This window comes from Pelodiscus sinensis, chromosome 9 (genome assembly GCF_052426305.1).
Source record: "Pelodiscus sinensis isolate ZL-2025 chromosome 9, ASM5242630v1, whole genome shotgun sequence".
Classification (NCBI taxonomy): domain Eukaryota; kingdom Metazoa; phylum Chordata; order Testudines; family Trionychidae; genus Pelodiscus; species Pelodiscus sinensis.
Genome location: NC_143060.1, coordinates 42,800,302 through 42,815,734, shown reverse-complemented (window position 1 = coordinate 42,815,734; position 15,433 = coordinate 42,800,302). Strand labels below are relative to the sequence as shown.

The window sequence follows — 15,433 nt, the reverse complement described above, 5'->3', positions numbered from 1 at the left end:
GGTCTAACTTCATTGAATTCAGTAGATTTACTCCTGATTTACACCAACATAAGTGAGAGTAGAATCAGCCTATTGAATGCTCTAATGATATTTCACAGCAGTGTGTTTTTTCTGAACATTTGACTGCAAAATATTGCAACACAAACTGCTTTTCTTTATTGCATATTTTGCAATTGTTCCATGTGCAAGAATTCTACTGATACAGTAGGAATTCAACTGGTGCTGTCACTGCAGAACAGAGATTTGCAGTGTAGGCAAAGGATCCATGGCCTGGCTCAGAAAGGATGATTGTATCCTACATATCTGATCTATACCCTTCCAGATACAAAGCGGGTGCAAAATGCTACTGAGTCAGAAAGATAGTACTGTAATTTGCATTCTCTTTACACATCATGAAACAGAGAGAAGAATGAGCTCTGCCTTCTTCAGCCACAGTGTCTGATGCCATAAATATTGAAAAACAAAATCTTACACTGTGGAAAGTCAAAAATAACCCTTGGGAACAAATTTTGCTCCTCCTCAGAAGAAGAATGGTCCCATTCACTTCAGTGGAATTATGTGTGGGAGCAGGCCTCCCTTTCTGTTTGTGGAAGTTTCCATTTGTTTAATATAGAGAAAAAGACTCCAAATGAATAATATTTAGCTATCTAGCAGAGATTTTACTACTGAGAAAAGTAGGACTTTCTACTTTCATCAGCAATGCAGAATATGACAGAAACCATTAAAACTACCTTGTTTTTATTAAATACATAAATAGTCGCCACCCAGACCAAGTGACTATGTAAGGTTCTGCACCAATGTTCAGGGCACTGGCGGTGGGAAAATCTATCCCCCTGACCTTTCTCTGATATGAGAGGCAAAGCTGCTTGACAAAAGGCTACTTCAGCCCATATTGTGTTCCGGATTCAGGACAGAGGTCAGGAGCATCCCATGTTGCAATGAATTGTTTTGTTGTTCTGCACTGCCTCCCTCCCCTGCAGTCCCGCTGCCTACCAGCTTATAAGGAGGAATCGCACCCACATTTTTAATATGAATAATTTCTTCTCTTCAGGGTCCAAGAGGACTACTAGGCCCCCGGGGCACACCTGGTCCCCCAGGACAACCTGTACGTATGGCATAAAGAGTGAGGTATTTTAAATGTGCTATTTCCAGTAAAAAATAATTCTGCCCAGTGTTGCCTCTATTTTTGTTCTTTTTCAGGGTATTGCAGGTGTTGATGGTCCCCCAGGTCCAAAAGGAAACTTGGTACGTAGATAATTATGGAAAGAAACAGAGGTTTGGGATTGTCAAAATCCTTTTCCTTTCATCCCCCATCCCTGTTTAATTTAAAATTCAGATTTCTCTCAATGTTTTATTGAAGAGGACAGCCTGGAGTCCCCTCTGCTTCAACCTAAATTCTTCCCTCATTTAACCTTCTGCAATCCTCAGAAAACAGCTCTCAGGGTGTAAAGTGGGAGTGGAATTAGCCCTACATAAATAAAATATTGGTGATGTAAATTCACTTGAAAATCAGACTAGAGAGAGATTTAAAAGATTTAAAAGATGGGAAAACCAGAGATGTGATTACTTTAGGCCTGAGAATGAAGATTTGTAACACAGAAGTCCAAACCTAATGCCTCTGTATTTTTTGCATGATAGGGTCCTCAAGGAGAACCAGGCCCTCCCGGTCAACAAGGAATCCCAGGTCCACAAGTAAGTGTTTAATAACCCACAGGTTATACTACATTCCTTTAAACAAATGTTTAATGAATACAGATTAGCTTTTCACAGGCAGGACTGATAAAACATGAAGTTTTTATATAAATAATGCTGAAAATGTGCATAGTGCAGTGGGAGCAGAATTTTAAAGCAAGCTTGCAGAGGGCTTTTCATTCGCAAGAAAAATGACTCATTCAGTGTTCCTGGAATGCTAGCAGGACTGGCCACACCTGTAGGAGGGCACTGAATAGGATCCTGTTACAGACTTGATGTCAGAATAGTAGCCGGTGCAAAAGGCTCACACAAAGCTCCTTATCTATCTGATTTAAAAAAATCCCAACAACCACACTTATATTTGCCACTATGTTTAAACAGATTAATAAGGGCTCTTTAATAGGGAGAATGTATGCATCTTGTTACCCCTGATTTCTCACACCCTGGGTTCTTTTTAATAGGGGCTTCCTGGTCCACAAGGTCCTATTGGAGCTCCTGGTGAAAAAGTAAGTTATAATGTTATTCTGGTATTTCATAATCAGTGTAGCAACTCCTGGTTAAGTGGTTAAGGGCTTTGCTTTATGTTTAGAGTATTAGACACCTATAATCTCAAACAGAACTCCCTAAAACCACCAACTAAATCAATGAACAATGTGAGCCTAACTCTTTTCTCACTTACACCATTTTTTTCACTAGTGTTACTTCCTGAATTTACTCTTGATTCATGCTCATGTTATTAGAATCAGAATTTGGCCCACAGTACTGTACAAGATTAAATACAAACAGACTCACATTGCAGGTGTACCAAACAAAAAAAGACTTTACATTTACATGTATTTTCTAGATCACTCATCTTCATTATTAACATATCTATCTTTTTCTTTAAACTGTGAGCCTGATTCTGCTCTTATTTATATGGATGGTATATTGGCATTATTCTGGAGTTCCACTGGAGTAATTGTGGTATAATTTAGATCAGAATAAGACCCTGTTTGTGTACCCTTCTGTTTCCTGGAGCAGTAACATTCTTTTGCAAGTGCTAATTATGTCTGTTTCAAATTTCACACTCCTAGTAATTTCTTCTTTCCTCTGTTAAATCCCTGATTGATTCCACTCTGGTTTCCCTCTCATTCGTGGTTTAATATCTTCCTAGAGTTCCAGTACCTCTTGGTGGTAAGGATTGAGGTGAATTTTAGGAAACAATGCACAGAATTCCTACCTAGCAGAATTCCTACCTACCCAATTTCCCCCCCTGCCTTCAGTTGTATATATTTCTTATGGAAACAATTCTGTAATCTACAATTGAGCAAAACTCTCACTATAGTCGATCAGAGTTTTGCATTCATTATAATAGCAAATATACAGATAAATAGGATAAAAAGGTGTGAAGTAGTTTGCTTGCTTCCTATCTATCCATATACTTACCTTATTTTTGAGTTTTCTTGGCTTGGTAGTCTTTTCTGTTTTTGAAATGAGTAGGTAAACCAACTTGTTAGCTTTAACTAACTGCTAAGCAGAATTGTTATGTTCATTCATGGCTTAAAAGGGAAGGTAGACATCCCAAAGTTAATAACATCTTTTAAATAAATGTACTGTAGCAGTGACAGGTGGCACATTTCCTATTACAAAAATCCAACCGTAGGTATTCATTGTTGTTTCTGCTCTCCATACAGGATAGAAATCACTTTGCACTTACCCAGCATCATATACATTTCTATGTGCCAAAATATCATGGAGACCGAGAATTGAGTTAATATCAAATGTGTTACTTTTCACATGTAGTCAAAGAATTTTTTAAAAAAATCATATCTTAAAGACAACCCTGAATGAGGATAAGTGGAGTCAGACCACTGCAAGGGGACAGAAATCCTGCCGAGCTCCCCAGAATGCAAGATAACTTTGTTTACCGCTAAAGCTATTCAAAAGCTGCAACATAATCCAGCATGTGTCCTAGGCCCATTCAGTGAACTGTTGAGCAGTAGGCCTCATTCCCACACCCTTTTGGGATCTTCCTCATGTGGTAGCATACAGAATGTAATACCAAGCCCAAGAATTAGAACTATGAGTGCCCCTTTTGTGGGGACCTGTACTGGATGACTGACTTCAGTAAATTAAACACCTTCTGGGAGGGATTACAAACCAAGGGCTCTGAACTTAGCTGTGCTAGAAGAGATGAATGGCACGTGGAGAGAAGGAAGAATTCTAGCCATTCAGGAAATTAATTTTAATATGCAATGTCTGCAGGAGTCTATTCACCTAGAAACTTCTGTGTACAAACTGCCTTCCACAAATCAATTTTGTACAACGAGGTACTGACACAAAATATTAAAGGAAGTTTATCCAGTCAAACCTATCCACATAGAATGATTACCCTTTCCATAATTACCTGTTCAGTTTTCCATGTGCAGCTCACCAACATCTAAAGTTTCCTCTACTAAAACGTACTGGAATCTAAATTCTCCCTGCTTGCAACTGAATATTTAAATGAATACAATATGTTACACATTGACATCTGTGATGGAGGACCAAGCAATAACATTTGAAATGTTGTTAGAATGCTTTCCCAGTCCAAATCCATTCATACCAGTACTGATTTATACCCAGACCCATTCACATCAAAGATTTCCCCCATATAAATCTACTAATATAGATTTCCCTCATAAAAGTTTCGTAACACAAATGTAGATGTCCTCTCTTTTACAATCAGGCCTCACAGTAATAGATAGAGATTTTCTTTAAAAGTTTTTCATTGATTTGATGCAACATAGTCAGCACAGCCAATCCAACAAGATTACTAATTGAGAAGGTCCAGTCCTGAAAAAGAGCTCACGAGTAACTCTACTCACATGGAAAAACTGGAAGAAAAAAACTCAATGAATAGTCTAGCAGCACCTTAAGTGTAAGTGAAATCAATAGGACTACTTATGTGAGAAAAGTTTCTCAGAGGTATAAGTGTTCGAGGGATGTAAAAAACAGCATCAATTATATTGCTGCCAGAATACCAGAATATACCCAGATGACTAATTCTAAACCTAGTAACCTTAGGTCAGTGCCTGGCAGGAATACAGGAATGTCTGTTTGATCTTTTGCTTTCTTTTTGGTTAGCCAATATATATTGAGAGTGGACATGCCCACAACTAAGCATGGAACAGGATAAAGACCACAAGGACACTGATGATTTTGTAGATGTTACAAATAGTGAATACCGTGAAGCCACAATGGTACTAAATAGGAAAAATATCTAAAAAAAGAGGATGGATTTGTGATCATCCAGCTAATGTAAATGATTCCAGGTGATGATGAGTAGGTTAGATAAATATCTATCAGGGATGGTCTAGACAGTATTTGGTCCTGCCATGAGGGTAGGGGACTGGACTCGATGACCTCTCAAGGTCCCTTCCAGTCCTAGTATTCTATGATTCTATGATTTTATGATGACTTGGATGTTACTAATTTTAATTTGGTCTGGTGATGTTCATTACAGGTTGATTCAGTGACTCTTATAGGTTTTCATAATGCATTTATGATTAATGTATCATTTCATTTTGTTTGGGCGCCATATTCTTAAAATCTTTGAAAACAAATGTTGCCAATTTCCTTTCCTTATGTTGTGTAAACTTAGACATGGTGATTGGAGACTAGCACCCTACCTGGGTTTTGGAGGGTTTTTTGTTCTCATAACATTTCTAGTTATATAACATGTTTTTTGGTTTATGGACAAAAACACCTTGTATGTCTCTTAACCATTTGAAAAACATTTTCTTTTCCACAAAGTCACAATCTGCCCTAACATGCATGCAGTTTCTCCTCCAAATGTAGCTTTGCTTTGTGTTTGAAACATTTCAAGCCAATAAGCAGACAGCTCTCATCCCTGGGTTCTGTGACTCACCTACATTATATAAATTGTCCGGGCTTTTCTATTACCACTTCTGACCTCTTCTTGACTCTGGGTGATCTGCTATCTCTTCCACTCAAGTGGAAGAGTACCATTGACTTCAGCATAACCAGGATTTCTCTCTTTGTCATTTTTTTGTCCTTTGTGCATTATTTTGTATTGTGAACACTATATTACATTTCTCCACTTGCTCCTTTCACATTGCTGTGTATACATTTTAGGGATGATTGATACACACAACAGGTACATTCTCGCCATCCTAACTGCTCTGATCTGTTTCTAAATGTAACCCTTGCTTCACTTCTCCTCCTTGTGCCTTTAATTTCTTGTCTGTTCGGTGATGTGTGTTCAATGGCCTTGACTTTCCTCTATTCAATCATTCCCTCACTCTTATATTTCAAATAAAAATATTTTAATATTTCTGATTTGCGTATTCATTACATTTGAAGACATTTTTAAAGAGAAAAGGTGGTAAAAATTATGGTGAATTTGAAAACTGATGCTGAACATACTTTGATGCTGAAATTTTTCATAAGATTATGTAAAAGCTCAATTTTATTTTTCCTCATTTCATCACTTCTGTTTAACTGGGAAGCAACATGTTATTCCTTCTCTCTCATATGTCATTTCTATTTAATTTGCATCCCAAGAGGCTGTGGTTTTGTTTGGTTTTTCTCATTCATGCTATAGAAGGTGCTTTTTGCTCTCTGATAAGAATTGTTTTGATGATTAACATGGGTATAGGAATCGCACACTTTTTGAGATAAAAGGCCAGTTAGCTTAACATAACAAATGGATATTTTTGAGATATTGCCGGTACTTAGAGGGAGCAAGTATTTCAGTATCCATCTATAGTTAGCTGAAATATTTAAGGCCAAATGAGTATGCAGAAGAAATTACTTTTTCTACACAGTGCATGATTTGTTTGCAGAATTAATTCCTATAGTATGCTGCTGAGCTCAACAACTTGAAAAGATTCAAAGGATTGGCTGTTTATCTGGATAACAAGAAAACATGGAGTCAATAGTATTGCTAACACAAATTTTGAAAGGGAGATAAAACCTCTTGCTTTACATCTTAAGTCTCTAAGGCTGCGTCCAGACTCAGGGTTTTTTTCAAAAAAAGTAGCCTTTTTTCGAAAAAACTTCACCTGCGTCTAGACTACAGCCGTGTTCTTTTGAAATTAAATTGAAAGAACGCGGCTTTTCTTTCGACGGCGGTAAACCTCATTTCACGAGGAAGAACGCCTTTTTTCGAAAGTGCTCTTTCGAAAAAAGGCGTTCTTGAATGCCAACAGGGCTTTTTAGAAAGAGAGCATCCAGACTCACTCACTGCTTTCTTTCAAAAAAGCGGCTTGCTTTTTCGAAAGTTCCGCTTGCAGTCTAGACGCTCTTTTTCGAAAGAGGCTTTTTCGAAAGTATCTTTCGAAAGAGGCTTGCAATCTAGATATAGCCTAAGTATTGATGTTAGATTATCCTGTATCTGACTACTAAAAGGTTTCTTGCACTTTTCTTCTTCAGGAGCAAAATACTGGAGTAGATGGACCATATAGCAGTTCCTCTGTTCCTTTCTCATTTGCACTAATTATCACGGAGAGTAACTTTTTTGAGGTCCATAGAATTGATGTGGCTTTACACTGGTATAACTGAAATCAGAATCTAAGTTTCTGGATCTAGTTTTTGGAACATGCTCTTGTTTTATTTTCCCCATCACTTTGTATGTTTTAACATATGTCTTTTTGTTCTTAATTTGTTTGTTGCAACCTTTTTTAGCTTGAGCAACCTATTTGTTTAATATTACTAAAATGTATAATTTTTGTTGTTTTTAGGGACCACAGGGCAAGCCTGGCCTTCCTGGACTTGCTGGTTCTGATGGGCCTCCTGTAAGTAATATAATATTTTGTCCTTTGACTGTCAACACTGTTAAAAATGAGTATGGAACTCTGGGTTGCTTCATGCAATATACTGCCTTACAAGAATTAAAAAGAAGTAACACTCTTAGTTGGGAACAGAACTGTAAAGCCTGTGTATATCAGTGCATTATTTAAACTTGTGGTTGAAGTTAGATGGCTGCTAACATTTGCTGAAGACCTTTAGAAATGTGTGTCTGGATGATCAATTATACTTGCAACAATGACATGGTATAATAAGCCAATAGCCAGAGTGACATACAGTGGGTCAGTTCCACTGTCTCATTTATGTGACTGTGGGGTATAAATTGGGAATAAAGTACATTTGCATGTGTGTTGCATGTGTAGGAACCACTGACTGCTCCCCATCATCTCCCTAGAGTCATTTCCTTAGCTTGCATATGTCTTTGGTTGAAATGTAGGACAGGGATGTTAATACACTGAAGCACTTGGTCAGCCTCATCTCTGACAAAGGTGGCATTGTAGAAAAAGAGACTTTTCATGTAGAGTGAGGTGTTATAACTTTGTGTACAGTAAGATCATCTGTTTGAAGTTAAGTTGAAGAAGTATTTGTTTTAGTACAAAAAAGATATTAATGCTGTTTAATTTGAACAAGACAATTATATGTTCAGAGGTATCTAAGTCATCCTTCTCAACATTATCCCAGAGTGCCTAGATAGATAAGTGTTATACATAACATTAATTAATAGCATATTACAATTACTATTATAAGCTAGCAAGCTAAACATAAACATTAGGTTTATCATTTAAGGATTGGCAGGCATATGAAAAAAGGATATCATTTGATATAACTGAAAATACTTTTAGAAGTTAATGCCACCAAAATGAATATTTAAGAAATGGCTACATGCTCAACAAAACTAAAGTTTTATCTTTAAATAAGACTGGATTTTGTTCATTTCCTCATACGATACTCTGCCATTAGTATTTTTACTAATTTTACTAATTTTTAGTATTTTTAATATCACTTTGGTGTAAATTTGGGTGATAGATAAACTATAATCCTATCTTTCACTGGGAATACAGTGAAGAATTAATCATTTGAGTGACTGGCATCTCTCAAAAGCTTAATTCTTGGGCTGTATATCCAGTGGGAGTTGTATATAAAACTATAATGATATATAATTTAACCAGTAGGTCATTATTTAAAAGAAAAACATTTAATTAATGCCATGAATGAGACTAGATCAATCTCTTCATTGGCTTCTCAGAAAACTCCCGTAAACTTTTAAAACTTTTTAAATGCTTTAGGGATTTAGGATTGTTTCAAAATATATAAAACTCAAATCTAAGTGTGTATTTGATTAAAAGACTCTTGCTTTTGAAATTTTAACTGGATGTGATCAAGCTGTTGGTTAATTCATTCACATCAATACAACTGCTGTCCAGATTTCTCTTTGTTATGCAAACTAGATCTATACTAAATCAGTAAATCTCTTTTCAAATATAGAGAAGTACTTTTCATTTCGTGGTCCAGAAACAGGGCTGGATTTGAGGTCACGATTATATTCAAAAATTTAAAACCAATTTATTTGTATAATGAATTGGGATTTTTTCCCCACAAAGTGGATATTTTCCAACATGTATTTATCTTTCTGTAATCAGGGTCACCCTGGCAAAGAGGGTCAGTCTGGAGAGAAAGGTGCTTTGGTAAGTTTCAAAACTTTTCTATAAACATGTATCTGTTCAATTTTATTTGTTTATTTGGTAAATTTGTCAACTATGTAATAATCTGTTGCTCTAAAAACTATTGGGAACATAAATGATAGAAAATGCATGACACATTCACAGCATGTCTGTGCTGACAATCATATTTATTGACTGCCAGTCTGTGAACTCAACAAGCAGTTTTACTTTAACAGGGCACATTGTGTATTTATGTTTATTCAAGTCTAGGCTGGCTATACTAAACTGTAACATGCTACAGACAGATAAGTTGCAGTTTCTTGGAGTTTGCAGTTTTATAGTATATGCTATCTGCACAGACTATTGAGAAGTTCTTTTAGGAGAGGTACACATCAAAACATACACGTTATGAGTTTTTCAGGTACTTTCAGCAAGTCAATGTCAATGGTAACGAAACATTTAAAGCAATGGTCACCAACCAGTAGATTGGGATCTACAGGTAGATCTTGGAGCCTGTGACAGGTGATCCTGACTGTTTTGGCTTGGAGCTCAAGCACTTCAGCCACCCTTCCCCTTTCTGCTGTGCTGCTCCCGGCCATTGCCTTGGAGCTGGCCCCCAAGGGCTTTGGTTTGCTGTTCAGGATGGGGGAGGCAAAAAAGGGGGCCCTCATGTCAGGGTGTTTCCTTCTCCCCATCTCCACAGGGTAGGACCTTGGAGAACGGTAGGGAAGGAGGTAGGACTACGGTATTAGGGTTTGAGGTACATCCTGGATTGACTTAAATTGGAAAAGTGATCTTGCACTTAAAAAGTTTGGAGACCACTGATTTAAAGGGTTTATAAAGCTCTGTCATACTAGGGTCAGATTCTGAGATTCTTCCTCATGCTGAATAATGGTACTTCCAAAGTAGTCCTACTGAAGACAACAGGGTAAAGTAATGTACAATCTTAATAGTATAAATCGGTATCAGGATCTGGCCCTTAATCAGAAATTAATTATAGGTTTGGCATCTCTTTTTCTTTAGTATGAGGCCAGGGAGTATTAAACAGGATGTACAACTAAAGTGACAAAGGTTTATCTTCTCTTGATTTTATATTTGTAATTTTATATATGTATTTGTTAACTTTGGAGAATTTTTAAAAGAGACATTGATTGGTTGATTGATTGATTTCTTTAAGGAAAATACAAACACTGAAAATTAGAGTCAAATTTTGAAGTATCTTTATATATGAGAATAGCAGATGCTTATATGAGAGCAGTGTGTGGCACAGAATGTAAACTTGTGATTTTTTTTAACGATGGGGAAGGGTTGATAGAGTTACATATTCATGTCTTTATAGTTAATACATAGCTTCTGCACTGTGTAGACATCATGTACCATATATCCATTTATTTGATTTCCTTATATTTTCAATATGAACATAATTTCAGATAATTTATATTGTGTGTTGATGTTTTAATACCTCCCTTTCATTTGAAATTCTAAAATAAAATGATAAAATATAATTCCACAGCAAAACTATAAATAGATCCACAGAAAATTTGAAAACACTTTCATATGTCCATAACTTTTCTTAGGGAAGTCAACCAGAAAACCCTGTTTGTCCAATATTATTTCAATGTCTTCCTTTAGACTACTTGTGGTATAGTTAACGAAAGTGGATTGCACTCAGAAAGCTATTTGTTAACTGACTAACATACAGAGTTTTTCTAATCCATTGTATTTTAGGGGCCTCCAGGTCCTCAGGGTCCAATTGGCTATCCTGGTCCTCGTGGTGTAAAGGTATAGTATATATTTAAAAAAAAATGTATATTTGAAAGGTTTGGTTATGTACAGTGAGGAATTTTCGCTTTGTTTTCTACAGGGAGCTGATGGTGTCCGTGGCCTCAAGGGCTCCAAAGGTGAAAAGGTAAACATAAAATTGGACTTCCTTTTGTTTAAAAAGTGTTCTTCTGTGTTCTGGTAAAGAAAAAGTGGGGGAGGGGCCTCCTTTGTTTAAATGCTATGTCTTTTATTTCCTTCCCTCACACAGTGTTGTTCTCAGATAACAGTGGTTTAATTTCACCTTCCACATGGAACATACCAGGCCTGATTCTGCATTGCCCTGCAACTTGCATAGCTATTGACATCTGTGCAAAATAGATGTCAATAGGGTTGATCAGAACAATAGCATTTTGAACCCACTCTGCACAAGTGTAACTGATCACACACAAGTACAGGACTGTAGAGAATTAGCCTTCCCTTTTTCCCCCACTGACAATATAGTGCATCCCTAGAAGCTTGTCACATCCAATGCACCTGAGTGATATATATACACCTGTGACAATTGTGGATTCTTTTTACTACTTTCATTCATACTATAGACTAGATTCTGTATTTCTTATAGACACAAACCTTCCATTGGCTTCCAGGCTTTCCAGTGTCTGGAAATGCAGACAGTAGGCCAGATACTTTGCTATGGCAAAAATGTGCACTGCACCAGTAGTGAATGTATGTGCAAATGTGATGAAAACTCATCTTTGCATTCTCCCACATCAGCTGCTGCTATGCATAGGGCCAGTCCCCTGGCATGAAGTTAGAGCACACCCTGGCAGCTGAAACCTCCATTGCCATCTAATAGCTCCCTGGAGCCAAACCCTCAGCCAGGCATTGTAACAGGTGTATCCTAGCCCTACCTACTTTCCTCAGTGTTCTTACAGCAGAAAGTGGTGCTAGTTTAGCCCACTGGAGAATCCCTGCACTGGGATAAGTTTTCTGATGTGGGCACACAAGTTTTAGAGTCAGTCTGTCCAAAAACTGCAGTTCAAACAACTACCTCACATATCCTGCCCTACTGCTCTATAGCCACAGTGTGTACATTTTTATTTCAAGACTGAGAGTTTGCGTTTGCAAAACTGCCTTTGATATCAGTGCTAGAGATCTCCCTGCAGGAGCAAACCCCTGAGAGGGCTGCTCTGAAAGTAGGTAGAAGATGATCCTTCTCACTGTTCTTCAGTGACAGCACATTTTGTTCATCATAGCAACTTTCCTCACTACATGACCAAGCCTTATATAAACACGAGCTGTTATTCAAAATAAAGCAAACATACAATAAGAATAAAAACACTTTTCTATTGATAAATAATGATATAGTTATATCTCCATAAATAAATATAAGTTGAGAAAAACAGTACGCAATAGTTCATTGTATTCTTTGAATAGCACTTTAAAAATGGTAGCTTTGAACATTAAAGACCTCATGACATTAGAGACTGCCTAGCATCCTCTATGATACTAACTGTTGTTTAACAGTAGCTGCTGTATGACACAAAATATTAGTACTTACCTCTAAACTGACAGTGATGTACTGCATGCATAGAAATCTCTTACGCTCCAGGACATTGTGCTGAGTGGAGCTTATCTATCTGTTACATTAAACCATTATTAATCTAGAGCATTGAAATACTATTTTTATAAAGCAGTATAACAAGAGGACAGAGGTAGATCAATTGATTGATTTAGCACATCATTATTGTTTTCATATGGTCCCAAAACTGGCAGGGGAGTTGTGGCTCTGTATTGAGCAATGCACTCTGAATGGAACTCTGTTTTGTATTTTGTTACATACAGAGTAGGGGCCTGGCACATTAGTTCATGGATTCACTCTCTCTAGTTCATGGATTCACTCTTTCCTCCAAGCTGAACAAAGATCAAATTCCTCTAGTTGAGACCTTACCGTGAAAGGTGAAAAGTTTCCATTCATTTGGTAACTTTTTGATCTGTGATAGGCATAGTGTTCAATTCTTGTGGGCATGCTAGATGTCCTTATTTATTTGGACAACATTATTGGCCAGGGATATAATTGAGTAGCTCATAACTAAAGTCTTTTTCATGTTTTGCATGCTCTGCATGGTCAACTCCTCTCTTTAAATCTTAATACATAGGTATTTGTTACTTTGGAATTTTAATGTTTGAATTACATAGTCATCCACTATCACCCAAAACAGAGACAACCTGTCAGTTACCTAAACCTTTTCCTAAAATGTCTTTTCCGTGTATTATGATGTGCTACTACAGCTCATGCTTTGTGCAGAAAGCATACAGTCTATTGAAAAATGAAATTTGTCAGTTTTGTATACAAATCAAAGTGCTGTCTTATCATGGCATGTTTCTCTTGAACCATTTCCCAAAAATATGGAAAAACTTTCTTCATGTATAATACTGCTAGAAATAATTATTCTGTTATTGGATGAACTAAAAATGGTACCATGGTTTTAGGTTTCTGGCCCATGACAAGCGTCAGTGGTTGGTAGGAGAAAAGAAAAAAAACTTATATGAATATAGGAAACTTATCACTAGGGATGAAGTACAATGCATTATTAGCAACAACCAGAGCACATTGTCATTCATGCCAGACTGACAGCCCCAACTCAGCCTCACCTGAAACACATTGGCATTATAGGAAACCCCTTTGCTACGAATTCATTCAGGAGAGAGAGAGAGAGATTCTATCCCCAATGCTGAGGAACAGCACCTAAAAATGAACTTACAGAAATCTTTTATGGCCTTAATGTACGAACGGTAGTTGTACAAAGAAAGTGATTTACGGCTACAAACCGCTCTCAGTTACACCAGTGCAAATCAGGAATATTTCCATTGATTCTATTGATATCACTGTATCAATCAATTATGAAAAAGGATAAAGACCTTATCAGTGTAAACATAAAGGCTGCGTCTACACTGGCACCCTTTTCCGGAAATGCTTAAAACGGAACAGTTTTTCCATTATAAGTATTTCCGGAAAAGCGCGTCTACATTGGCAGGATGCTTTTCCGGAAAAGCACTTTTCCAGAAAAGCGTCCGTGCCAATGTAGACACGCTTTTCCGCAAAAAAGCCCTGATCCTCATTTTCGCGATTGGAGCTTTTTTGCGGAAAAGCCTACTGTGCTGTCTACACTGGCCCTTTTCCAGAACAGTTTTTCCGGAAAAGGACTTTTGCCTGAACGGGAGCAGCATAGTTTTTCTGGAAAAACAATGACGATTTTACATTCGATCATCATTGCTTTTCCGGAAAAGCAAGCGGCCAATGTAGACAGTTCGCAGCTTATTCCGGAAAAGCAGCTGCTTTTCCAGAATAAGTGTCCCAGTGTAGACACAGCCAAACAGAATAAAAAAATTAATGTATAAGGATGGAATTTAATGCAGAAGGTTACTTCTAATGTATATGTCTTCTATGGAGGAGTTCATAAAATATTCAGAAATTCATGGCAGTCTAAGAGAATTTCCCCATTATTAACAACTTTGTTCCAAGATTCAGTGTAGTTGAATAAGATATATATTGTTTGGATGTACTATCTGCCATATTGAAACCATTGGACATACCAAATTATAAATTAAATGAAGTTACTGCTGCTGTGCAATTATTATGCTCATCCTCTCAGGCTACCTAATGTTTTAATTTCATTTGTAAATGTATCTCTGTTAATGGACACATTTTTCCTTATTTTGTGTGTTCTTTAGGGTGAAGATGGTTTCCCAGGATTTAAAGGCGACATGGGCCTTAAAGGTGACAGAGTAAGTATTTATATAGGAAGTTATAGTATCTAGAAATTACAACTGTTAGCCTGTGAAAAATCACTCAAATTTGTTTATAAATACATTTTAAATCTGGTGTATTTATTTATGTATTTATTTTTTTGGGCAGTTAGTTAGTTAGTTAGTTAGATTTGGGGTCAGTCCTTACATGGTAGGAATCAACATAACTCTATTGACATCAGTGGAGCGGTGGAGTTAATATCAGCTTAAGAAATGGGTTTTGCCCACAAAACCTCATCATACTATAGATATTTTAATTACTCTCTAAGGTGCCACAGGACAACTCATTATGACCCGCAGAATAATTATTTATCCAGACATCTGTATTTTTATGCTAATTCCACTGAATGTCTGATGTACTGTAACTAGAGTAGTCCTCCAAGGCCAGATTCTGGTTGATGCAGGGAAAATGGTGTAACAATATTTCACAGTGGGCCACACCTATCCTCCAACATATAGCCTTATCCTGGGTTTATGTACTCTCATGCACAGCCCCTGCCTAGCCCCTATAACTTGAGTTCTGTTACTAGCAGAAATAACTATCAAGAGCTGAAGCAGCATGTTTGTGTGTGCATCTTGTGAGATGTACATAACCCATTGAGAAGTTGTCTAATTCAGATGTCTCTGCACTTACACAATGATTCCAAGTTCTGATCTTCATTTACATTTGTTTTCAAGTAATGGTTTGTTTTATAAAATAAGTCTTGAGGTGTACT

The 15,433-nt window shown here is 37.0% G+C and overlaps 1 protein-coding gene across 7 annotated transcripts in view; it reads left to right on the top strand.

Annotated features, from left to right (window-relative positions):
• The window catches only part of COL11A1 (collagen type XI alpha 1 chain), a 262,532-nt gene that overhangs the window by 121,320 nt on the left and 125,779 nt on the right, over positions 1 to 15,433 (top strand). For all 7 annotated transcript variants that reach the window (XM_075936624.2, XM_014571895.4, XM_075936623.2 and 4 more), the window contains 9 exons: positions 1,052 to 1,105; positions 1,201 to 1,245; positions 1,639 to 1,692; positions 2,154 to 2,198; positions 7,416 to 7,469; positions 9,123 to 9,167; positions 10,872 to 10,925; positions 11,008 to 11,052; positions 14,643 to 14,696. In XM_075936624.2, the coding sequence (XP_075792739.2) occupies positions 1,052 to 1,105; positions 1,201 to 1,245; positions 1,639 to 1,692; positions 2,154 to 2,198; positions 7,416 to 7,469; positions 9,123 to 9,167; positions 10,872 to 10,925; positions 11,008 to 11,052; positions 14,643 to 14,696 (450 nt within the window). The remainder of the gene's footprint in view (positions 1 to 1,051; positions 1,106 to 1,200; positions 1,246 to 1,638; positions 1,693 to 2,153; positions 2,199 to 7,415; positions 7,470 to 9,122; positions 9,168 to 10,871; positions 10,926 to 11,007; positions 11,053 to 14,642; positions 14,697 to 15,433) is intronic.